This window comes from Neolamprologus multifasciatus, chromosome 13, assembly GCF_963576455.1.
Source record: "Neolamprologus multifasciatus chromosome 13, fNeoMul1.2, whole genome shotgun sequence".
NCBI lineage: Eukaryota > Metazoa > Chordata > Actinopteri > Cichliformes > Cichlidae > Neolamprologus > Neolamprologus multifasciatus.
Genome location: NC_140451.1, coordinates 22,779,812 through 22,804,681, shown reverse-complemented (window position 1 = coordinate 22,804,681; position 24,870 = coordinate 22,779,812). Strand labels below are relative to the sequence as shown.

General features: G+C 40.4%; 2 protein-coding genes across 2 annotated transcripts in view; both read left to right on the top strand.

Annotated features, from left to right (window-relative positions):
* The window catches only part of bicc1a (BicC family RNA binding protein 1a), a 57,853-nt gene extending 51,668 nt beyond the window's left edge, over nt 1–6,185 (top strand). The window contains exons 16-21 of the mRNA XM_085183015.1: nt 65–104; nt 301–455; nt 644–806; nt 1,136–1,299; nt 1,628–1,727; nt 3,011–6,185. Coding sequence (XP_085039141.1) covers nt 65–104; nt 301–455; nt 644–806; nt 1,136–1,299; nt 1,628–1,727; nt 3,011–3,138 — 750 coding nt within the window. The 3' untranslated portion in view covers nt 3,139–6,185. The remainder of the gene's footprint in view (nt 1–64; nt 105–300; nt 456–643; nt 807–1,135; nt 1,300–1,627; nt 1,728–3,010) is intronic.
* Nucleotides 6,186–13,401: 7,216 nt separating this feature from the next.
* The window catches only part of phyhiplb (phytanoyl-CoA 2-hydroxylase interacting protein-like b), a 16,091-nt gene continuing 4,622 nt past the window's right edge, over nt 13,402–24,870 (top strand). The window contains exons 1-3 of the mRNA XM_085183032.1: nt 13,402–14,255; nt 21,716–21,912; nt 23,337–23,511. Coding sequence (XP_085039158.1) covers nt 14,150–14,255; nt 21,716–21,912; nt 23,337–23,511 — 478 coding nt within the window. The 5' untranslated portion in view covers nt 13,402–14,149. The remainder of the gene's footprint in view (nt 14,256–21,715; nt 21,913–23,336; nt 23,512–24,870) is intronic.

Sequence of the window (24,870 nt, the reverse complement as noted above, 5' to 3'; positions counted from 1 at the left end):
CAGAGCTAACATGGAAAGAGAGGTCGTGGTTTTATTGGCTTTAACCATCTGTTGAATTTTACAGGCTTTTGACTATGAACAGAAAAAGCTACTGGCAACTAAAGGTGAGTTGACATTGTTGTGCCATCAAATAGTGCAATCAGTGTCATTAGCAGTGTGACATATAATTTAGTCCCCTGAAAAAAAATCTTAATTTATTTCTTTAGCCACAAAAACATCTTCACACTAAATGTTATTTGGTGTCCCAATAATTCTTTTATAGAAACATATTTGCATCACTGCTTTTCTGTATTCGCACAGCTATGTTGAAGAAGCCAGTAGTGACTGAGGTGCGCACTCCGACCAACACCTGGAGTGGTCTGGGCTTCTCAAAGTCCATGCCAGCTGAGACTATCAAGGAGCTAAGGAGAGCCAATCACGTCTCATACAAACCCAGCATGAGCACGACATACGAGGTCAGACATAAATGAAAGTGTTTAACTTTCATTATCGTGATCAATATGTTCAATATCTTAGCATTTACTGATATTGTGTATATTATAAGAAACATTATTTGCCTGACTGTTGTTTTAGTCGACAGACATTTGTGCTCTGTATTGGGATGTACAGAATTCAGTCTAAACTTGTTTCATTTGGTCCTCAGGGTTCCCCACTGTCGTTGTCTCGATCCAGCAGCCGGGAAGGCGTGGGGAACGGGAGTGACTCTGACAACTGGCGAGAGAGGAACGGCACCAGCAACGGCCTAGCAAGCCACACAGAGTTCGCCTCAGCCGTCAGCAGCCCAAAGAGGAAACAGAACAAATCCGGTCAGTAAATTTTTGTTGTTTTTGTCTTCATATAATGATGCTGATTAACAATGCAATGAAAGAGAACAAGATAAAGATACAAACCACATTTAAAATGTCATTGTGAGCACTGAATTTGATGGTTTTGCTTGTAAGAGTAATCAGTTACCTACTCAATATAGCACTCAGGGTTGGCAGGTTAGATAAAGTCTAGTGAAGCTGCCAGTCTAGTTAATCTGCAGAACAGATGGTCTCAGTCAAAATGGTCCAAATGTTCATCTCTTTAAGCTAAACATTGTTTCATTACCTGACTGAATGAAAGAAATGTCTCTTTTTAAACTGCCGTGTAGCTGCAGAACATTTCCTCAGCAGCAGCAACTACATGGACTCTATTTCATCAGTAACGGGCACAAATGGCTGCAGCCTGAATTCGTCTCTGAAAGGCTCAGACCTGCCCGAGCTTTTCAGCAAACTGGGCTTGGGGAAGTACACGGACGTCTTCCAGCAACAAGAGGTAATCCTGATTCTGAACCAACTTTTTTTTGCACAAGCTTTCATCATCTTCCCTGGTTTAACTGTAAGGATGGAAGTGTGGGTGTGCCAGACCATTACTTCTGTCCAAAGTGAAATATCCCTGTCATTATTTGTTGTTGCTATGTTACATTCATAGTTCCCCCTGTAATTAATTTTTCCTTAACAAGCTGTGGAATTGCATTCGTACATCAAATATTGCTGCTTGCATGGCAGGGAGGATATTATGTACATGACCATTAGTCTTGACATTTATGTTTGAAGATCTTTTCTAGATTAAGGTTGTTAAACTGGCTCGTTGCTGCTTCTAGATTGACCTCCAGACATTCCTGACACTCACAGACCAGGACCTGAAGGAACTGGGAATCACCACCTTTGGTGCCCGTAGGAAAATGCTGCTCGCTATCTCGGGTATGGAAAAAAATTTTTTATCTTTCATTGCCTCTGTGCTGTCAGCTGCATAACACTGCAAATATAACATTTGCATAACAACGCAGAGATACCCGCGTTGGTCTTTTCCTGTGCCGATAATCACTCGTACCAGCAGGAGCTTCATTCTGCCAGCTCACCTTTGCTGAAGGCAGTTTCATTAATGGGTTTTTTTCATGTTTATTGTTTTGTCTGAGTGGATCCCAGCAGTCCAAAAGATAAATAATAAGTTCATATCTCAAAGTTCATAGGTGGTTCTTGTTGTCAGCAAGCCAGAATAGAAGTTAAACTGGTCAAATTTCTGAGAGGACATGCTGCAGTAATTTGCAGCATCAGCAATAAATGGGATTCAAGCAAATTCTTTGATGAGTGTTTTGGTATTTTCCCAGCTGCTCCAGCTGCCTGTCTCATGCTGATGCAGACTCTTCCCTGTTGTTACACTTGATCTAATGTGAATGTGGTGGGCGTCACACTTCATTACTGACATTATAATAGCCTGCACGAGTTAATCGTGTCTGTGTTGGGATCATGAGCTTCCTGTCATGGTTATTGTTTAAATGTTCAGTTCACAAACGTCTGACCAGAGTCAGGGTTGACAGCGAGGGCAATGAGGGGAAATGTCGAGGTCAGCACTATGATTATTAAGGAAGCAGAGGGATCCAAGGCCAGGATCGGTTTTGCTGCCTGTCGCCTCAGCCAAGTCGAGGTCAACTTTCATCTCCGCTGACCGACTCTAGAGCTTGAAAACTGCATATTGCGCATCTCTGTCTGTCTTTCTGTGTTTTTGCTTCTCATAAAAAGATAGAATACCAGTCAAGGCAATCCAGGTTTTAACTTCCTGCTGGTGTGCCAGTAAAAAGCTGCTGGAGCGAGCTGCCTGTCTCCAGTAATCATACTGAAGGTTTATGCTGGCACCGACAGACTGCGGCTATCATATGAATAACTGAGAGATGCCAGGGTGTTCTTGACACATTTTTATGAAATCATTTTGTCCAAACTGCTGTGTAAAAACAGATGGACACAAAGAGGGGTTTTGTTGATCTGAGCAATTCTGTAGTGCTTTGAATCCAATTTTCTTGACACTGTAGATCAGTGAAGGCTGCAGAGACATGGCAACATTCTCCACGGTTATATTTATTTTTACTTTGATTTGCTGCAATTCCCATCGCAACAATGGAAGTTACCCCACATTAAACACTATGTTTGTATCACCTTTGCTGCTCCTGATGTTTTGCGGTTATCTTTTTTTTTTTTCCTGCCCACAGAACTAAACAAGAACCGGAGGAAACTATTTGAGCCACCCATCAGGTCCTCCTTCCTGGAAGGGGGGGCAAGCGGCCGCCTCTCCCGCCAGTTTCACGCTGAGATGGCCAGCGTCAGTGGGCGATGGTAGGCGCCTTCAGAGCTCCAGTCATCGGAGAACCCGTCCGTAAAGAAGACCAGAGTCCAGCATCTTAGAGTGGCGTCTAGGTTTCAGTGGTTGTTTACCCTTTTTCAGCTTCAGCTGAATTGAGACTGTTCGCAAAGTTGCATTGCCATATAGCGCATTTATAAATACTTTTTTTTTTTAAAAGCCATAGTTTTACCTGAAGTGCCAACAACAACAAAAAAAGGGATTTCTCAGATACATGAAGTTCAGTGTTATTGCCTTATAAATCCACTAGTCTCTTGTTGAGCATTTATATATGAAGGGTGTGGTTTTGGTTCTGTCCAGTATTTCTGTCCACTTTTTGTTCAAGGGAACAGGCAGAATGATTAGTACATCATTTTACACATTGGTACTACCTGCATTTGTATTATGCTCTTGTATCAGTGACATGCACTTTAATAATACTAGATTTTTGCCTGTGAGAGCCTTATTCCTTAGATTGAAATGAAACTATGCATTTTTTTATTGACTTAAAGCACAGATGCATTTTCTACCAAGCCAAAAGTAAGCACTTAACCAGTGACATTAGCACAGCACCAAATGAAGTAATAATAGGTCAGCGCACCTAAGCGGTGACTTGATCAACTTTAACACATAAACCAAAGTAAATCTCATTGTGACCTTTGACTCCTTCAGTGTTTCGATTGGTGGACATTCCTCCGAGATCAGTGTTTGTGTTGAGCATCAGTTTCTCAGTCTAGACGAGACAAAAATAAGTATTTTGTATTCATTTTGCATTATGATTTTATTTTTTAGTTTTTATTACCATCTTAGGCAAATGAGTGGAATGTTTATTGGTAATCGGTTTACATATGTATTTTTTTATATTTTCATGAATGAGCGTCTATGATTATTTTTTTTGTTTTTTGTAATTAGTTTGCTTGTAAGTTTTAGTTTTATTTCCTGCCCTTTAGTCTCTGGAGCCATAGCATGGCTGTGCCATTAGGCAGCAGCAGAGATGTGAGACAGTTAGGCAAAGCTTTGTAGGCCTCTTTGATTGTGTCAACAGGCAATTTTCTGTGGTTTTTCTTCTTTGTTTATAGTACTTGGTCTTTTGTTTTATCTTTTTTTGCCAGTCATGGCCTCTCTGTGGCCCCTTCCATGTGCCTTAAATCTTCCAATCTGGTCTACTGTGTATCTGAAACTTTTTTTTATCTTTCTGTTAGCTTAGAGTTTCAGCTAGAGCAAGGAGAGGAGGCCTGTTAACAGAACAAGGCCTTGCCTTTAATAGTGAAACGTGCCAATATCCATAACTCGTTTTTTCAGCAGGAAGAAATTTCATTAAGCACACTAATATTTTGTTCTGACCTTACTTTCCAGATAGGAAGTGCCATCACACAAAGAACCAGTTTTCCCACAGCCAACATGGTCTCATATGAATAGTTCTGCGAGACACAAATAGAGAACTAAAGTCACCAGAAGGACTGCGAGATCTAAGATGAAAACAAATAAAAATCTGGTATTTTCTACTATCAGTCATGTAATCTAATATCCCCAAAACCTGGTTAAGCAGTGTTTAATAAAGTAACAGAATTATGCATGCAGCGGCAGTGTTTATCACCAGAGCTTGTGTTTGCTCTGTAGCCCTGGATTATGTTCAGTCATGTGTTTTTTGAAAAGGAAAACATCCTTTTTTCCAGCAGTTCATTAACTTTGGATAACGCAAATGTTTTTTGTGTAATGTTCTTAAAATATGTCTGAGCATTTAAACTCCAAGAACATCCATCTTCCAATGATGAGAGCGTTTTTCAAGTGCAATTCAAAGCCTCTTTGTGAAGTCATTTTTCCTTTTTGTTTATATTTGCAGTACAGTAGGTTTAAAAGCTAAGACTGAGCAATATTCTTAGTTTAAATGAACAAGACCTGTATAAACTCTTAAAGTATGTACAAGACACTTCTGAAAAATTATCACTGCAAGTGCATAAACGTTTATCTCAGCAGATTTAATTATGACAGACAGCAGCAGCAATCCTCGTATCGTTTCAAAGAAGTTGATCATTTATCACTTTTTTGTTTTAATTTACAGCGATTTAACACCCTCATTTTTAACCACTTTTCCGTCCTATCTCGCATCCTATCCTATCTGACTTGAGCCATTCTCAATGTGGTTGTCAAGTTAGTAACACTACACTACACTAAGTGATATTCTGACATGGTTGCTTATGCAAACCAGGTATATTCTTGTTTTTGTTTTGTTTTTTTATTATTTTAGTTTTGTTTTTTGAAGTCTTAAATAAGATGAAGAAGGCTAAAGCTTAATGTAGAAAGGGATTCTTTATTCTACAAGGAACCCCGGAGCTGCTTTTGCTCCACATGGTACTACATTAAAAAGAAAATAGATAAATAATGTTGAGCACTGATTCTCCCAGTGCTGTGACTCGTGTTCCTGCCTAGCAGACATTTGTTTTCATCCTTCACTTTTTTTTGGATGTGTTTGCTCGGAGGGCAATAGAGGTTCTTGTCTCATCAAGTGAATGTTTCAAATTTATATATATTGCCTTGATGATGCATGTTATTGCAGCTTGATCACAGATCAGTAAAGGGACTCACCAAGTCAAAAGGTTTACTGCTAGCTTGCCTAGTCTTTGCCCTTGATTGAATAGTTTCACAATTATGTCTTTGATTTGTTGTATTAGTCATATTAATATTCCCAAAGGGATTTATTTGAAGGAATCTTTGTACTGCAATCAAATGGTACATTTATAATGTAAATGTAAACCACTAAGGAAATGATGTATAACATAACTTTTGTACAACTTTTCATTTTTACAGTCATTGTTTTTGCGTGAGAAACGTACAATTCTGCACCATATTCCAGAGATGGATTCGTGCATAAACATTGCCATGTGGTCAACGCTCTGTTCACTGTGGCATCTGTTGATGCTGTTGTTATTCTAACTGTATTGTAGTACAGATATAAACTTTTCAGAGAATCTGTCAAGCAGGCAAAAAAAATGTTTGTTCGAACATTCAAATGATATTATGAAGGTAATAAATGTATGCAAACAAAAGCGCCTTTTGGTTTTGTTTCCCACATAAGACAGAAATGTCGAGTTTTGAAACTTTCTCAAGTCTGAAGCTACCAGGCTGTCCAGGCGCACAGTATCAGTGCAGTATTTCTAGAAAAGGGCTGTTAAACATGCAGCCCGAGGGCCAGAATCGACCTTGCAAAGACTCCAATCCAGCACACTGGAAGGCTTTAGGAAAAAAAAATTGACTTTTAACTGTATTTTGATAAATTGTAACACTTTTCCTGCAGATGGAGAGTTCCACACAGCCATTCATACTAAACCAAAGTAATTAAGTAATAGATAAATTACAGAAAGATTCCTGTTTTTGTTTTGTTTTTTTAAATCAACTATAGACGTTTGAGTTTAAAAAAAAAATCTGTAAATGAAAAATAATTTTCATAAAAATGGGACAGTCTGGACAGTGGACAGAACCTTTTTCTGTATTTTGCACAGTCATGTGGAAAACCTGAGATAAAGAAACTGCATGTAGAAAATGTAGAAAACCTTTATCTTTCTTCCTTATAAAGAAAGATAAAGAAATTGCACTTCTTTATCTTGTATTAAGAGATTTATGTTGACAAAAAGGAGTTTTACACAACTGCCTTGGATACATACTTTATTTGTAATTTTGACCAGCAGAAGGTAGTTAAAATTAGGCTAAAAAAAAAGTTTTAAAATAGTTAGGCCTGGTTTAGGTGACGCTGAACCCTCAGTTAGGTTATGCTGCATTAGTCTAGGCCCATTGGGGCTTCCCATCGTGCATCAAGTCTTTCTTCTTTGATCAGCTCTTTTCACTCTGTTTATCCACCACTTTGCATTGCATCATTAGTTATTCTCTGACTCTCTTCCACACAGTCTTCCACCCCTCACACCCAGCATGACAGATGGCTGCCCTTCCCTGAGCCTGGTTCTGCTCAAGTTATTTTTCCTGTTAAAAGGGAGTTTTTCCTTCACACTGTCACCAAGTGCTTTCACTGAAGTGACTGTTGTTGCGATTTGGAGCTATATAAATTGAATTGAAGGTAATCCTTCAGCACTCTTCAGCAATCACTTGGTGTGTCTGTTTAAAGACACTTTCAAAAACACATTTGCATACTGCAGTTTGAGGGTAATGTGCTTACAGGATGTCTAACCTGCACAGCATCTGCTTAATCCAACAAAATGAATCTATAACCAATGAGGATTTGCAGTACAAGACACACTTGAGAAGAAATTTAAAGTTGTCTTCTCTCCTTATAAACAGGCTACTGTAGTATGGGGACAGAATTTATTTTCTTTGTTTTGCATGAAAGTACTGCAAATAATACATTTCTGCACGACTAACTGCCAGAAAACTGTTCACATCCGTGAAATAAAATATGGGTTTTTGTGAGATCTCAGTCACAAAGTCAGCAGTGATGATGCTTTTTGGTTAAAATCAGAAGATTAGAAAAGCTGTTTTGGCTTTGCAGAGGGAAAACCTCAAGGGGGCAGTATTGTCACTGAAAATGACATTTCCCAAGTAAAGCGTGGAAAATGGTTACTCAGCAACAGATTATAAAATGTAAAGAAATTATAAAAATAGCATTTTATTCGTGAGAGACTCTTTGCAGCACAGCACATTGTCATTCGCCACCTCTAATACATATCATAGCTGTAATTTTGAAGTTAGTTTCGGGAAATGTTCAAACTTGAAAGAAAATGATGCGTTTGCCTGTGGCTGTTTGCATATTCCCAAAGTGCTGTATTTTACCTGACATATGGAAAGTGATTCAGTTTTCAGTCGTTTTTATTTTATTGCTCCAAAAAAACATCTCCAGGCCTCTCTTCTGATTATGGCAGCAAATTAATGTTCAGCTGTTCGCCACATAGACAGAGGGAGTCACTCATCCATCTCAAATGAGCCCTTTAACAGGTGGTGCCACTGAACTATGGTCTGTGGCAGCTTGTGACTCGTTCGCTTTCTCCTCCTCTATCATCAATTTCCACAGGTGCTTTACAAAGCACCTGTGGTTTCTATAACATCACAATATTGAATGGGATGTAAATACTGGTATGTACAAGTGAGAAACTCACGGGGTAATGTGTAGGAAGGATGTTATGAAAACATTCATTTTGCTGTCTGCTGCCAATTGCTGACATGACAAACGGATCACACCTATAATTAAATCTAGGTCTTATCTAAGAAAATGGTCCCATCATGAAGAGAATGTATCTGGATTCAGCAGAAACAAATTCACCTACATTTAATCTCATAAAGGATATTAGCGCTCTAGAGAAAAGCTATTAGTTGCAAAATATCAGTCTATTCAATTGCACTATGGGTAGTTGTGTGTGCAGCACAGTCGGCAATCAATTCCCTTTGCCCAGCGTGACTAATTTCAATTTCATGTGCTATTGTGAGAGACAGGGTGAGAGAGGGACAGCTAAATTGCAGAGAAAGAAGTAATTTTTTTTTTTTTATCACTAACCAACCCTGCATTTATTCAGCATCCTGGCAGCATCCTCGTCAAAAGACCAACAGAGTCCACAGCTTCACATATTGTTCTCATGGGCAGCTTGGCTCTGCAGGAAAGGTGTAAATTAGAGTAGCTGTGACTCGGTTGCTACCTCGCCATATCTGGCTCTTATCCAGTGGACATTATGCTCACGGTGCCTGATAAGTCTAGCTCTTTTTCTGTGAGCTCATTCTCCATCATATAAAGTGACCGGTATGTCAGAGCATCTGCATCGCCGATGATGAAAACTGTCACAAGACCATTTCTTTCTACTTTGCTTTAAGAAGCCAGACTAAATTGTATTTTTTGAAGTGGTCTTGAGCAATAGGTCTCCAGGATTTTTGAAGGTCTGTCAAAGTTTTCCTTGCAGAAACTGGCTGTTTTTCACCAATTTAAAAAATCTATTTTAAGTTTTTAGTATTTTGTTGTAAAGGATTTTGTGATATTAGTCCTGAAAGGTCCTATACAAATAACATTTCTGTTATGTTTTTTTAGTTTGGTTCACTTAAAGGTTGTAAATTGTCATTCCTGGAAAGCATTGATAACAAAGCACAACCAACCCACTTGGCAGCACCTCAGTAAACAACACATTTATGCTCATTTGTTTACGCTTTATTCCATACAAACGGAAATAAAAAGACAACTAACAAGCTGAAACATTGGCATAATAATGTAAAAGTCAAAAAACAATCATGCCTTGAAATATGGGCATTGTTGGTTAAATTAACAAAATAATATGACTGCATTTGTGAGCATTATAGGCGAGGATAGGTGGGTTTTTCTTTCTTCAGTCAGAGGGAGGAAAGCTGCTCTTCCCTGTTTCCAGTCTTTGTGTTAAGCTATAGTTAATGAGCCTCTAGCTCTGCAGCTATACATGTTTATCCTCCTCATGCGAAGATCTTCAGCAAAACAAATAAGCTTATTTTCCTTCATGCTTATCCTGCATTGCTCACCCAATTAATTCATTTTATTAATAACATTTGGACCCGGCTTTTAATTGGTCTCCCCTGATTTCATTGTGGCCTTTCGGCGTATAAATGAACTTCATTTGAATTTCATATAATCTTAGATAAAGTGGAATTGAACTGGGCCCCCAGAGACACACACATAAGCACAGATCCATTATCAATCAAGCTGCAGCTACACCGAGGCCAGACTTCACACTGTAAATCAATGACATGCTTCATTTGCTGCCCTGAAACACCAGATAAATGTCTTTGTGGTATGATGTGACACACACACACACACAGTGGTGACTTCAAGTCAAGTCAAGTTTATTTATAAAGCACATTTAAAAACAACCAAGGGTGACCAAAGTGCTGTACAATAAAATACAAATATAAAATACAATAAAACACAAGTACATAAAACACCTCACTGATAAAACAATAAGTTAATACAGTAAGTTAAACCTTGCTAAAAGCCAATGAGAAGAGGTGAGTTTTAAGAGCAGTTTTAAAAGTTCCTAGGCTTGTGGAGAATCTGATGTGAGGAGGTAAACTGTTCCACAGTCTGGGTGCAGCCACAGCAAAAGCCCTCTCTCCCCTAGTCTTTAATCTGTACCTGGGAACATCTAAAAGCATCAGGTCTGCTGACCTCATAGATCTCCTGGGGCGGTAAATGCTAAGAAGCTCTGCCAGGTAAGGAGGTGCGTACCGTTAAGAACCTTAAAAACCAGCAGTAAAATTTTAAAATCAATCCTAAAAGCAACTGGGAGCCAGTGGAGAGAGCAGAGGAACGGAGTGATGTGGTCTCTCTTTTTGGAACCGGTCAGCATGCGAGCAGCAGCGTTCTGCACCAGTTGGAGGCGATGCAGACAGGAACGATCTAAACCAGCATAAAGGGAGTTACAGTAGTCCAGCCGTGATGTAATAAAAGCATGGACCACCCTTTCTAGATCGTTCCTGCACAGGTAGGACTTGACTTTAGCTAAAATCCGTAGATGATAAAAAGATCCCTTGACTACGGAGCTGATTTGTTTATCAAATTTAAAAGCACTGTCAAAAGTAACACCGAGGCTCTTAATGGAGGAAGTACATTTGGAAGTTAGGGGTCCCATAAAATCAAAGGAAAGGTTGGGGTCTTTAGGAAGCCCAAACACAATGACTTCAGTTTTACTTTCATTTAGATGTAGGAAGTTAAGAGCCATCCAAGTCTTAATGTCAGACAGACAGGAGAATAACGGCTGCAAAGAGTCCATACAGTCTAACCTCAGAGGGAGGTAGATCTGAATGTCATCAGCAAAAGTGTGGAAGGACACATTATGTTTGCGCAGCACATCGCCCAGAGGGAGCAAATACAGAGTAAACAGCAGGGGGCCTAGAATGGACCCCTGAGGTACACCACAAGTTAAAGGAGCTCTGGGAGATGACAGTTCACCGAGGTGAACAGAAAAACTCCTGTTATCCAGGTAGGACTGGAAAAACTTTAAGACAGTACCTTTCAAACCGACACAGTTTTCTAGGCGGGATAACAGTATGTTGTGATCAACAGTGTCGAAGGCTGCTGTCAGGTCTAAGGTTACTAGGACAGCAGCACAACCAGAGTCTACAGTTAAAAGCAAATCATTAAAAACTCTCAGTAAGGCAGTTTCAGTGCTGTGACGAGCTCTAAAACCAGACTGAAACTTCTCATAGAGACTTGGTATTGTTTTCTGCAAATGTAAAATGCTCTGCCCATGTACTCCATATTCTGCCTCTTAACTGACCTCTGAGACTGTGTGTATGCGGCTGTGTAAGAGATGACGAAAGATGCAGAGGCATTAAATATAATTATAGAGATGTCTGCATATGGTTCGCTCCGCCTTCTTTATCACTTCAAAATCTTCACACCTATTTGATCTGTTTTCTTCACTGCACCTTTCTCCCCGCTATTTCTCCATCTGCCACTGTGTGTTCACTTGGCCTCTAAACACAGCAGAGGGAGCAAATGAGAGTGGACTGCCAATACAGTGTACACTATGGCCTATAGTGTGCACACACAAACATACACTGCATGGCACTGCAAGATTTGGAGTGGAGCAGAAAAATGAGAAACAAATGAGAGGAAAAAATGGTAGACAACTGACAAAATATAACTGAAGAGGCAAAAGTATTAAAGGAAGAATGTTAGTAAAGGAACAAGAAAGGGGAAAAGATTTGGCTGTGTGTGTGTGTGTGTGTGTGTGTGTGTGTGTGTGTGTGTGTGTGTGTGTGTGTGTGTGTGTGTGTGTGTGTGTGTGTGTGTGTGTGTGTGTGTGTGTTACACTGCCTTCTTTCATCCTCCTGCAGCTCTACTGGAAACACTGATGCTAACACAGGACGACTCACCCTGTAGGGGATATTGGTGGGTGGAGAGATGGTGTGGCGGAAAGGATGGATGGAGGTAGAATGAGAAGGAATCCTCCAGAACTGGTCAGCCTCATCCCTCCCCCTCCCCATCCTGCTCTTCCTCTCTCAAAGCAGATCAGCACAGCAGGCAGTGGAGGGACATAAGAGGTGTGGGGGGAGGGAGACAGGGCAACAAAGGGAAATTGATGATGACATATAGCAATTAGCCTTTTTGAAGCTTGTGCATTTAGGGCTATTAGGTGTGCTCTACTTGTTTTTGTTTATGATTTAGTCACTGCACATGGACTTTCAATGATCTGGTTTCTGAAACCAGTGGGGTGTGGGGGGCATTTAAACAAATGCAGTGTTAATCCATCTGTAATGCTCTTTACACAGCTGGGGGGCAACTGTCAAGTCATGTCATATAGCAAATATATAATGTTACGCATGGCTTTCATCCACTTAGAGGCATACTAAAAATAACTCCAATTTAAATTTTTAAGGTGAATGTGGCAGCATCTTCTCCCCAGAACACTGCAGTGTGTTTGCAGGGAGTGATCAGGATGCTGACCTTTACCTTAAATGCACTGTGTATCCCTGGCAGGAAATGTGAGCCTTAGTGGAATCCAAGCGTGGAATATGTTCAAGGCTTTAGTGGTGCGCCTTATATGTTTCCTACTGAATCTGAATGCCACAGTGATTATGAGCTTATCAGGACTTTAATTTGCCTGCCCGCCATAACCCCATTTTTTAATCCTTCAAGCTGCATGAAAACGCAAGCCAATTACTTTCCTGCAGGCAAATCAAACATTTTAAACTGCAACATGAAAACAGTCGGCTTTTTCTTTTCTTTTCCCCTTTTTAGTTTTGTTAATCTACAATTTTTCTTGTTTGTCTCAACTTCAGAGATGATGGTGATGATGCTGTGACAGTGTGTTTCCCCAGAAGAGTTAGGGTGACTCTCCTCTATATGGTTCACTGCACCCCCTCCCTCTTTTTGTGGTTTTGAGCACCATGACTCAGGAGGGGGAATAGACGCAGCTGCAGAATCCGTTGTCCGCTGAATAGATAAGCACTCTGGCCTCTCCTCCGGGCTTCTTGTATAACACTTGAACAAAAACAAATAGCAAGTGACACCTCCTCAGTCTGATGCTCCCATGTAGAGCATGGAGACGAGGGAAGACTGCTTTAGGAGATATAAGAATAAGAATGACTCCATGATGATGAGCCACAACTTCTGTATAATCAAATGCTGTTATTAAAGGCAGCCTGAAGCCTTGCTTAGCCACAGTGTGGTCTACGCCTGCACTTGATCTTCCTGTTCCTGGGAGGCACTGATAAAAAGGGTGTAGAGGTCTAATGGAGATAATTACACACCCACACCCAGTATAAAGTGTGGTTTTCTGGCTATGAACTCACAGTGCTTTGCATGTTATTATGCGCCAACATGTCTAAAGAGCGAGAGGATTCGTCACCTAAATGGAAAAGTAGAGGTAAGCCTGGTCATTCGTTATGTCCTGCAGCATGTCAGAGTCGTCCCACTGCTCATTACCGCCTGGACCACTTGCACCTGCGCTCCTGCACAAAAAGGGGACTACACCTCACCAAATAAGGACATGTGAGAGCCTCGTTGGGGATGACGTTAAACGTGAAATGGGGAAGAACGGGAGCGCGTGGACCGTTTAGATGAGGGACCTAACGCGGAGAAGGAACGCCGAGCTAATCTGGTTACATAAGAAGCCATTGTATTTCCAGAACGTCTCTGCGCTAATCTGCTGAACTATTCATGCTCAACTGTCCCGCGGCGGCGTAACATACAGGACGGGCGCGCGCGCACACTTGTGGCTCTGAAGGCTCAGAAGCTTCTTCTGCTTTTGGCAGCGTGTGAAACCAGATAAATACATACAGTGATATACGTTCACGGATCCCCGCAAAAGCTGCCATGCCTCATTTTGCAACTGGCGGCGTGTGCTGCTCGCGCCCGTGACGATTCCGCTGACGCGCCAATAGCCGCACCACCCCAGAGAGACAGAGGAGAGCTGCGAGCGACTGACTGGACACCAGTCTCTCTTTCTCTTTCTTTTCCCACCCCTTAACAACCGCGGACGGACGCCTTCTGCTGTGCAAAACCCGTGGACGAAATTTAAACTGCTAACATCATCCAGGCTCTTCTGCAGAGATGGAGGTACCAGGTTTGGCGCACAACATCAGCAGTCCATTAAGTCCCTGCGAGGGGATGATCAAGGACCTAAGCTTGGACGCCATACAGTTATGCGAACGAGATGGTAAGGGGAGGATTGTCTGCTTCTCACTGGGGTGCTGACATATCTCCGCATAACGCCGGTGCATTAGGCCGCTTTGTTAGTTTCGGAGTCGCTGCAGGCATGCAGTCAGTTTGTCAGTGTTTGTCTCTGCGTGCTGTACCCTTATTGTGTGGAAGTAATAGGGGCAGCTGGCTCCGCTGGTTCCTGGGGTGGATGAATGGATGGTGCGCTTGTGCGTGCTCGGAATAGCTGAGCGTCTTTACAGTGGCAATAAGGTCTTGACTCAAAACGAATGTGTACTGCTTAACTTGGAAGCAGGAATCTTAGTCTAAATGATGAGTGTCTTGATTTCAGCACCACAGACATGGACAGAGGCCGGCTGCCACCCCGCCTTTAATCGCTAATTCTCTTCCATCTTCCAAAGGAGCTGCCTTTTTCCATGTATGCTTACTTACTGCATGTCATCCTGCAAATTTTATAATTACAAACGAGATGCTCTTTAGTTGCTATCCCACCCCCAGTTCCCATAAAAGTCTCCCCTGCGCTCACGTTTATAATTCATCAAGTCTTCCAGCTGCGCCCGTGCTGTGTGTTGTCTGTGGCTCACTTCTTCGAATCAAAAGTTTTCCGAATATTTATCATTAAACGAGAGCTGAAACTATTCCCATCATAGAAAACGAGGCTTCATAAACCAGGCTCGTAATGCGAAAATTGACAAGTAGCTGCACGAAGAGGCTTAACCCCGACGCGAATTTAATGGTGGGGAAAGAAAAAAGGCAAGTCATCATCAGGAGAGAATGAGAGGCAGAAACATGGCTGCACCCACATGTGTTCTCAGGCGGTGCAGCCCTACACACCCATCAGTGCAATTACACAGCGCTAATTCCACATCTGCGTCAAGACTCCTGATCACAGAGGTGCCTCTTAATTAAGATTGGAAATTAATTCACATGAAATATGATCACACCTTTTCATTGTGTAATTGGGTTCATTTTGTTTCTTCGCAGCTATGCCAGATTGATTTGTATGTGTATACAGGCTGGTTAGGGCATCCAAGGTGTCAGTGATGTATCTTTATTAAGTCTCCTCGGTCACTGTAAAATCTTTTAGCTGCCGGCGTGTATACCCCTTAGAGCTGATTCTAAACGGTATATACGCCGATGCTGCCCGTTTCAAATGATCACTGTGCTAGCCTTTGTGCTTTCTGTGCTGCAGGTTTACTGCTGAGCCAAAACAGCCACTTTCTTACTTTCCAAGCAGGCTACTCAGTGTAAATATTATCTGTGTGTGTCCTTGAGACACCCACATACTCTGTTTATGAAGCAACACAGTGACAATGTCCACCTTCTGTGCAAATTCTTCAGGACAAGTAGTTGTTCTTGTACAAGTATTGTCAGTGGGTTAGTTGAAACTGTTTATGTGTCTGATAGGAACAAACGCCCCGAGTACCGTGGACAAAACTTGAACTTCATGAAGAGATTAGAAAAAACAATTTATGTATGGGTGTTTGTGCAGATTATCTTCATACTCCCATAAATATTTAGTGTTGCCACATTAATGTGGAGTACATCTGTAAAAATACAGATTTCAGCTTGTTTGGTTAACTTTCTTTCTTTTCTTAAGAATGGTTTGTAGATTTTGACCAGTCTCTGAATTTTATCACCTGAGCCTTTTATTTTATTATATTATATTATATAGTTTGCACTGTCCCAGCCACACCCTTTCTAAAAGACTGGATCACTCACTTTTACCTTTCCTGGAATGGATTGTTATCTTATCCAATCAATGCGTACATTTTTCTCAAGGTCCGCATTCATTTCACTGTTCCACGGCTTTCTAAATTTATCTTCCAAATCATTAATATTTAATTATCAGATGAGAGGCTTCTATGCCTATGCTGACCCAGCAGATGGATGCATATAGCTTCAGTAGGCTTACTGTTTGTGGGAAAGGGCACTCTCCAACACAGTGAAGACTGTTTGGGAATTTCAGTGCACAAAAGAAATGGTCGGACACAAGTCGTTTCTGTGTGTCCAGTTTTAGACGGGGTGTTAATGGTTCAGTTTAGTGATGGGGCTGTGACATGAGTAGGTGGGTGTGGGGCAAGTTTTGCTGAGAATGAAGAGTAGTACAAGTCACAGCATCAGCTCATGTGAGCAGAGTTTGTCTGCTGGTGTTCTCCATAGTCTGTGGATCGCTCCCACGATGCTGTGCTGGATAAATTTGTCACCAACCCCTGTAAGGCTGACAAGGAGCACCATTTTGATTTTATATCCACAGTTAATATGCATTTGCAGAACGTAATCAAATCCACGCTGCATGTCTCACATGGCCTTTGTGCCGTACCCGCTGATGTGATGAAGTTGCCATGATGGATGGCTGCTATTAATGCAACCAAGCAGTGTGACTGTGCTCTTTGAAATCTCTCTGAAACAGCGGTAACATACTAGCATGCAGATTTCCAGAATGGACAGGTGCACTGATAAGTCAATACATGGATGCATTTTTAATCCCTTGACAGTGGACCTGAGAACATCATGAAATTGTTCTGAGATCAAGCTGGCCGTGAAGGACTGAAAGTCTTTATAAAGATAGCTGTTGTCCTCCTAAATCAAGCAATTTCTTTTTTTTTTCTAGTTCAATCATCTGAATGTTTTTTTTTCTTATTCCAACAGCTGACAAAACCCTTTTTGAAATTACTGACATTATCACCAGTCATGTGTTTACTGCTAACAGTAAATTTCAGAATACTAAAATGATCAATTGAAAATGGGAACAAAGATGTAAAGTTTCATTATGTTCATTTTTTATTAGCTCAAACATGCTGTGTCACAGTCAAGCAGGGCTGGAGCCAATGAGTGAAAGTAGCGATGCTCCTTGTGGTCATACAGACATATTCTCGGAATCAAAGCTACATCCACTAACAATTTCTAGTCAAAACACTCCTGCAGAGCCATTTCTCTATGGCCTTTTCTCCTACACACTCACTCGAACAGTGCAGCCATCCATTTAAATAAATTTTGGTGCGTGGCTCCAGTCTTTCACATCTGCTAGAATGGCTATAGACTCCTGTGATTAAAAAAATACTCTGTGGGCACACGGAGAAGCGTATCCAGTATGTATCAACATGATACAACAGCAGGTCTGCCTTATGTCATACAGCGTCATCTGAGTAAGCTGGCATTTTAGTTTGGCTGTGTTCACTGTGAGCAGTTGTGTCTCATGACTGTGCTGGCAAGAGTTGGAGGTACATATTATGCAGTCACTTATTGACCGTATAACATATTCGCTTGCACTTGACCGCTCTACAGTGGCGTCTGACCTTGAAAAGCCACTGCAAACATTCATGCTTATTTTTCTTCTTTCTTTTTTCACTGCTAGTATACAAAAATCCCTCGCTGCAGAAACTCAAAACATGAAATGTAAAAAAACACAAGTCTGAGATTTGGAGATTCATATTCTGTGCAAATGAGCACTGATGATTCATTCTGGTCTCTGAAAAGTCTTTAAAAAAAACCCCTCTGTATTGATTTTGTTGATTTTGAACCTACTTAACTAAAGACTGCATTATTAAATTATTGTTACTCATCTTTGTTTGGTGTTCGGGGGCTTACTGATGTCTAAAAGGTGGAACATAGACTGCGTAACCTGATGAACGGGGCATTGTTTATCTCGCTCTGAGAGAAAGATGTTTTTCCGTTGGCGGCTTCTCTCACTCCCAGCATGATCTCTGTCTCGGTCTAGCCTGTGCATTGAGAAGAACAAAGGCGTGATTTAGTTTTGTTTGTTTTTTTTTAAGTACTGCAAGCATCTATGCCTAGTGTCTGTTGTGTTGCTCATGTCTGCAGATCAATTTTACATCGAGCGCTGCAACTTAAAATGTAGGAGGCTTGTCTGTCTGAGTACCTACTTGTGCACTCAGAAACAATAATCTGACACACAGGGCTCAGAAATGTGTTTGTTTTTTGATCGTTAAACTTGATTGAAAGTTTATTTGTTTTGAATTCAAGAAGTTTCAAATGGAAGTATAATGTAGTCTCACATCATGGAAACTCCAACCACCAAGAGAGTTCATTTACATTGCTTAAATGGTCTAAATGGAAATCAAATCACTTTCCTCTTGCTGGTAAAGAGTGCCTACAAGTAATTTATAATTTGGAGGCAGGTGTGACTGGAACAAATCCCACCATAAAGAGCCATTAGAATGGCTCCATGTATGCATGTTAACAAGATTTATATTGATCCTTCTGCACTATTGCTTTTCCCTGTGGCATTCGACTGTTTGCACAGTAAAAGGGCAATAACCAATATGGTCCATTTCTTAAACTCGTCTGAGGCTTTTCATCTTTTAAGATTGTTTTTGTTTAATCTATAGGGCCGATATTTCCGTGGCCTGCTCTTTGGTGCTCTGCTGTGCATCTACAGATCTTGCATGTTATTTTGAACTCCCGGTGCATATGTGCACAGCATGAGTAATCTGTGCTCATAAGCTCTCAAGCATTTGCTCCAAAACAGACTCTTGTCTTGCTTGATAAAGATCAAGCAAAATTTCACCCCCTCCTAATAAACAGCATAAGGAAATGGAGTAAATCGATAGAAAATAACAGCGGCTTATTACTGTATATTGTGTTAAAAATTATGATTCAGCAAAATGAACACTGGCATCAAACATAGCACGTTAATTTAAAAAGGAAGGAGGTTTTGGTCTTCCTGAGCAAAGCCATCTTCATCCCGTTTGGCGTTCATCATTCGTCTTGTGCTCTTGCAGCCCCAGAGGATTCAGACCTGAGCTTAACACTGGCTCTAACAAAGCTGGTGAACACAAGATTAGCTAGATTAGCTGGTATCAGTTAGATATCATTTAACCTGATACCATTTAATCATTTAACATCTCCTTTTAACCTGTCAATTGTCTGTATATATGTCTATACCTCTTTACATGTTAGTACCATTTCCTTTTCCCTTCAGCTTTCAGAGCTCGTTTTCCCTAATAGCACAGCCTTTACCGTGACTGAGTTGCCTTAATAGTGTTCTGTAGGTGATTTCTGACTGCATTTGGAAAGCTTCACTGCCTCAGTGTAATGCTCTTCATCTGCAGGTTAATTAGGAGAGCATTAGAGTAAACGAGGTAAATCAGTGTTGTGGAGTTGCAGAGAGATGGGAGGGCAAAGACCTGCATGGGGTCTAGTTTTTAGTGAAAACATCAATGTTGACATTAACAATTTAGGGAGCAGAGGACAAGCAACCTACAACACAGCGAGTGAGCTAGCAGGTTTTTCATCTTTGATGTTTGATGTCGGTTAATGTTTACAGTTGTATACTGAAGGTGGCCAGAATTAGAGAATTGTTTATCTGCACAGTATTTTTTTTTTTTATAAGCAGGCTTCATTTTACACATGAAAATCGATAAGAAATCCGTGCCATTGTTTCACTTCCTTTGGGGTATATTTCATCTTTTGCTGACATGAATGTCAGAGAATGACAACATGGCTGGTAGTTTTCTTGAATCTGTTAAAGGTCAGCAAACAAAGTCTCAGGTGGGACTTTATGTGCTTACATCACTGTCTGCTCTGTGCTGACTCGGTGGAGCGTTTTCTGTCAAAGGTCCGCGTCGTCACGTCTTCCGTTCACTCTCTCTGTCTGGTCTGAGCCAAACCTATCAGCTCAGTGTGTTTAAGTATAATGAGATGGACTTTAAAAGCAATAGGATGAGGTGGTTTCACAAATCAAAGAAGCGCAGTAGGGCCAAGTATGATCGTGCAGTCAGTCATGCTGGATCGGGTGATGCTTTAACTGCTGGTATCTTTACATATTTACATATGCATGACTCAAAGTCTGGGTCATGACATGTTGGTAGAGATAATAAATGTTATGTCCAAATGCAATAACTTAGTCATCCTTTCACTAAAGTCCACATGTGATACGTTTTAATTAAAATGAGCAACAGTTTTGCCCAAGTGTGTAACAGGAGGTCTTTTTAAATCGAAGATGATGGTAATCAGCTAGTTGTGATTAGAAACTAGTGATTAGGACAAAAGTAAGTAGGGGGTCTGGTCTGGTGTGATTTGATGTGGTGATGAAGGACATAAATGTTCCTCTAATGGATTTTTTTTCTCTAAATTGGTCAGAAGTCATGATTTTAGAAGGTAAAAAAGGTTCTTAAAATGAATCAGTCTACCGATGCTCTACTGCTAGTGTTGTATGGAGGTGAGGCAGGAGTGTCCACACTCCCAATTATAGGATTAGTCTTTTATCTCGCTCCCTCTCGTTTTTTATGCTCCACTGGTTCTGCCATTGTTGACACTCTATTGAATCCAACCATGTTTCGAATCACTCCCAAACACCGCATTCTTGAATTTTACTCACTCTTGTTTAGACCCCAGAGCATACACAGAAAACACATTGTTGCCGTGCCAAGTGGGCGTCCCATAGTGTGACGCAAAGTCTATATTCATCCTAATCTTACAAAGCTCTTATTCAACCCGGTTTTGACATTTCATTAGCCTCTCTGTGCACTTTGGGTTGAAAGCCTTTGCTACATGTTACAGTGGCCTATAGTGCGTGACATCTATGCAGCTCGGATAAAATTGAGATTTATTCATTTCTTTGAATGAGAGCAATGGAAGCTTTTTGTCTTAGCCAAATACACTAGGTACTGGGTATGAAAATGTATGAAAATGTAGCATGTAGCTTAAACCAGAATTGCATTTTCCTTATTTCCCAGAGCACAGAAGCCCCGCCCACCTGCTGGAATCTTTTGTTTCCAAAGGGGCAGCCAGTCAGAAAAACAAAGATGGATAAATAAGATATTTAAGGATCACTTTTAGCTTTTAGTCATGTAAAATGAGTCTAATAGTGCACAAGATGACAAACATAGATTTGGAAATTAACATAATGGGCCCCCGTTAAAGAAGAAGGAGGAAAGAAAAAAGCTCCTCTGTGACATTCACTGGCATTTTAAATGTTATGGTTCCAGGCTTATGTGCAGGGCCTGCACTGTGACAGCTTTGTTTTATCCTTAAAACTGATTATAAACAGACCAATCTCTGCCAAGACGAGAGGGGATTCAAGCATTTAAAATATTTAATGGCGCATATGTTCTGGAGAGCTGATAGGTGTACATGTGTAGAGGGACTGATGTGTTGCCATGGAAACACACTGTATATGACAGTCGGTAACGCAGCAGGTTTTTGTGTGCGACTGTGACATGGTGGCTATATTACCCAGTGTGCTGCCAGTGGAATAATTCCTGCTATATGTTTAGGTATAGCGGTGACTTGATGCAGTTATAATGATGATTTGTCACTGGTCAATGTGTCTTCAGACATAGATCATCAAATAATTTAAGTGCTAGGAGACACAACTATTATTGTACTAAATGTAAACCAGAACCTGATGTTTATTCAGAGGATTTCTAGACTAAATTTGAACCATATTGTTTCATTATGGTGTCTTTTTTTTTCCTCTTCTGGACTGTGCAGGAAGTAAATCCCAGGACGGCAGCATCTCTGAGATGGAGGAGCTCCCTGTTCCTCAGAACATCAAGATTAGCAACATCACCTGTGACTCTTTCAAGATCTGCTGGGACATGGAGGCACGCAGCAAGGAGCGCATCACACACTATTTCATTGACCTGAACAAGAAGGAGAACAAAAACTCAAACAAGTTCAAACACAAGGTAATGCTCAAGTAACGGAGGCGCATAAATACCATTTCAAGATTTCAGTGCTATTGTTATAGCAAAGGCAGCAAATATTGAATTTCAGCAGAAAGGGAAAAACTCCAGGCACAGCACAGCCATCTGCTACGACCGGCTGAGGGATGAGGGGGAAAGAGAAGAGAACAAAGAGAGTATCTTTAACCAAATGATTTTTAAAAAAGCAATTTTACATTTTATTATTTAACCAGCTAATCGTTTCCTTTCTGTTGTTTCTGTTCCTTTTTTAAAAGCAGGTCTCCGGGCCAGAGGTGCGCAACAGCAACTATGAGCAATATAAGACAGCTGTTACACATGTTGCACAAAAGCAGTATATTCATATTTTTTTTGCCAGCACAAAGGAAAGCAACAGCTGTATAGTTCTGCATGAATACAGGCAATACTTTGCACAACAGCTATTAAAAGATATTAAACCACTGCTGTACATTTCCATTATTATTCTTGTTAAATAATTATACTCTATAATCTGCCATAAACATAAATCTATTCATATTTTATGAACAGTTAATTAAATTATAGTATTAAATTAAAATTTTCTGAGAAACCTGTGGCTTAGAAAAAAAACTCTGCTCAATTTGATGTTTTTGATGAAACTTCAGTTAATTCTACATTTCTTCTACTTCTGACAGAAGTGGTGTTGAATGAGCTTTTCACCTTAATTATCATAACTACTGTCAGTAGTGCTTTAGATAGTTGCCGTGCTCTAAACATCTAGTGTAATGCTAATTATTGATCTCTATAAACAGAAATGATTAGTGTTGACGCTGTTTTACCTCAAGACGACCTTACCTTTTCATGCTTGAGGCAAGATGAACTCATTTCAAGGTGGTTTTGTTCAAAGAATCCACGGTCAGCTGTCACTTTGAGCTCTGAAAGGCTCGTACCGCTCTCACAGCCTTCTCTGCCAGCTCGTTCGCGACGCAGTCAAGAGTCTGGTTTGGTAATCTTACCGACTTGTGTCATCAGCCTCCTCACACTGCTGGTGCTGTGTCACTGAGTGTTTCTCCTTTCTGCTCCGGAGTAGCAGGCGAGCCCATACTAATGTTTTGATTTTGGCGCAGGAGCAGTGTCGGTGGGTTGATGGGCTGCCTCTGTTGCTAGGCAGGGGCTCTTGGTCCAATCAATGAGCTGCTATGGCCCACTGATTTTTGGGTTGTGGGGGGTTGTTGTTGGGGTGAACTGTATAGTTTACATTTACACAAATGAGAAGCCGTGGCTGCTACCTGCAGCCAGTAACATAGGGTAATATATCTATGTGTGTGGTTACAAGCAAGTGGCTACAAGTGTCTTTATAAGGAGTTTCTTTCTGACTAATTCCTTCCTGCCAACACTCACTCACTTTTTCCATTCCACTCTGTCCTCTTTTACTCCTTCCATCCCTCCAGGATGTTCCTACCAAACTGGTGGCCAAGGCAGTACCCCTGCCCATGACGGTCCGGGGCCACTGGTTCCTGAGCCCACGCACAGAGTACACAGTGGCTGTCCAGACTGCATCAAAACAGGCTGATGGGGACTACTCTGTGTCTGAGTGGAGCGAAATTATTGAATTCTGCACTGCTGGTGAGGAATATGGTGCTTTGATGAATGCATGCACTTATAGGATATGTGACATCAGTCTTGGCTTTAATTTTGGGTGAGCCCGAGTTAATTATAGAGAACGATAATGGAAGAGAGAAGAATACAATGGAGTAAAGGCTAGAGCATTAATGAGGGAGAAGGTAAGAGGGAAGCTAATATACTGAGTGGAAGGAACGGATTATAACAAAGAAGGGCTGAGAGGAGCTGTGCTGTTTATCTTCTGATGCAGAGGTCTCGGAGTTCAACGTCACTGCCTGGGGACCAGGCAGTGAGAGAAGGGAGGTATGGCATGGGTGGATGAGGAAGGACATTACTGGGGTTAATGATGATGTCCAGTTCCAGTTTAGGGTGATTGTTGCATCTCGCTTTGTCTACACTTTGAAGTGCCAAATAACTTGAGTCTCAACACCCATGATAGCAGAACAGAATTATTTATTATAGGTTTTTTTTATTTTCTAATTAGTCTTTATTTTAATCTCCTTGTGACTTTTTGTTTTTAATCCATACTAAAATAATACTTACTAAAAAAGTAGGGCACTAGACCTAATTTCCTCTGCATCTTTATTTTACTTTAATTAGTTGTCAAAGTTCACAAAATTGTTAGTTTACATTTTCTTCAAAAGTTTTTAGTTTTTTCTAGTTTTTATTTTTTATTTAACTAAAATGTGTTTTCACTTCTAGTTTTCATTCTTAGTGTAGTTTTAGTTTTTTTTTTTAGTTTTTTTTAGTTTTTTTTTAATTTAGGACAGTGCATGTTAATGAACATACATGTAAAAAAATTACATGAATGTAACCATACCAGATTAAAGCCAAGGGCTAATTTCCATCTGTTGTCCATAAAACATAAAAAAAATAGACATAATAATTCATTAAAAAAAAATCATAATTCATTCATAATAAAAACTCCATCACCAAACTTGCACATACACACCATTCTATTCCCAAATAAAACATTAAAACTATACATGATCACACACTTGATTTGTCCATAACCAGTTTAGTACATGTAATCAAAGTATTGGACAAAGAGATATTATGACCTGATGATGGGAAAATATAAAACATAACATTCTGTAAAGTCCATCAAAAATCTAATCTTAACAAATTAATAGAATTACTAAAATTAGTAAGCTTTATTTTCTGGCAACTGTAATATCAAGACATTATTTTAGGACAATCTATCTAACAGCTGAAATATTTCAGTCTGGACCAAACAGGTGGACTATCAGTGCCTGTAGGACAGCTATACAATCAAATAAAATAGATAAGGAGAGGCAGTTTAAATCTGAAGAAGAATGACAGGCAAGTGAAGAGTGTGAGCTGTGTCACAGTAAGAAGCTG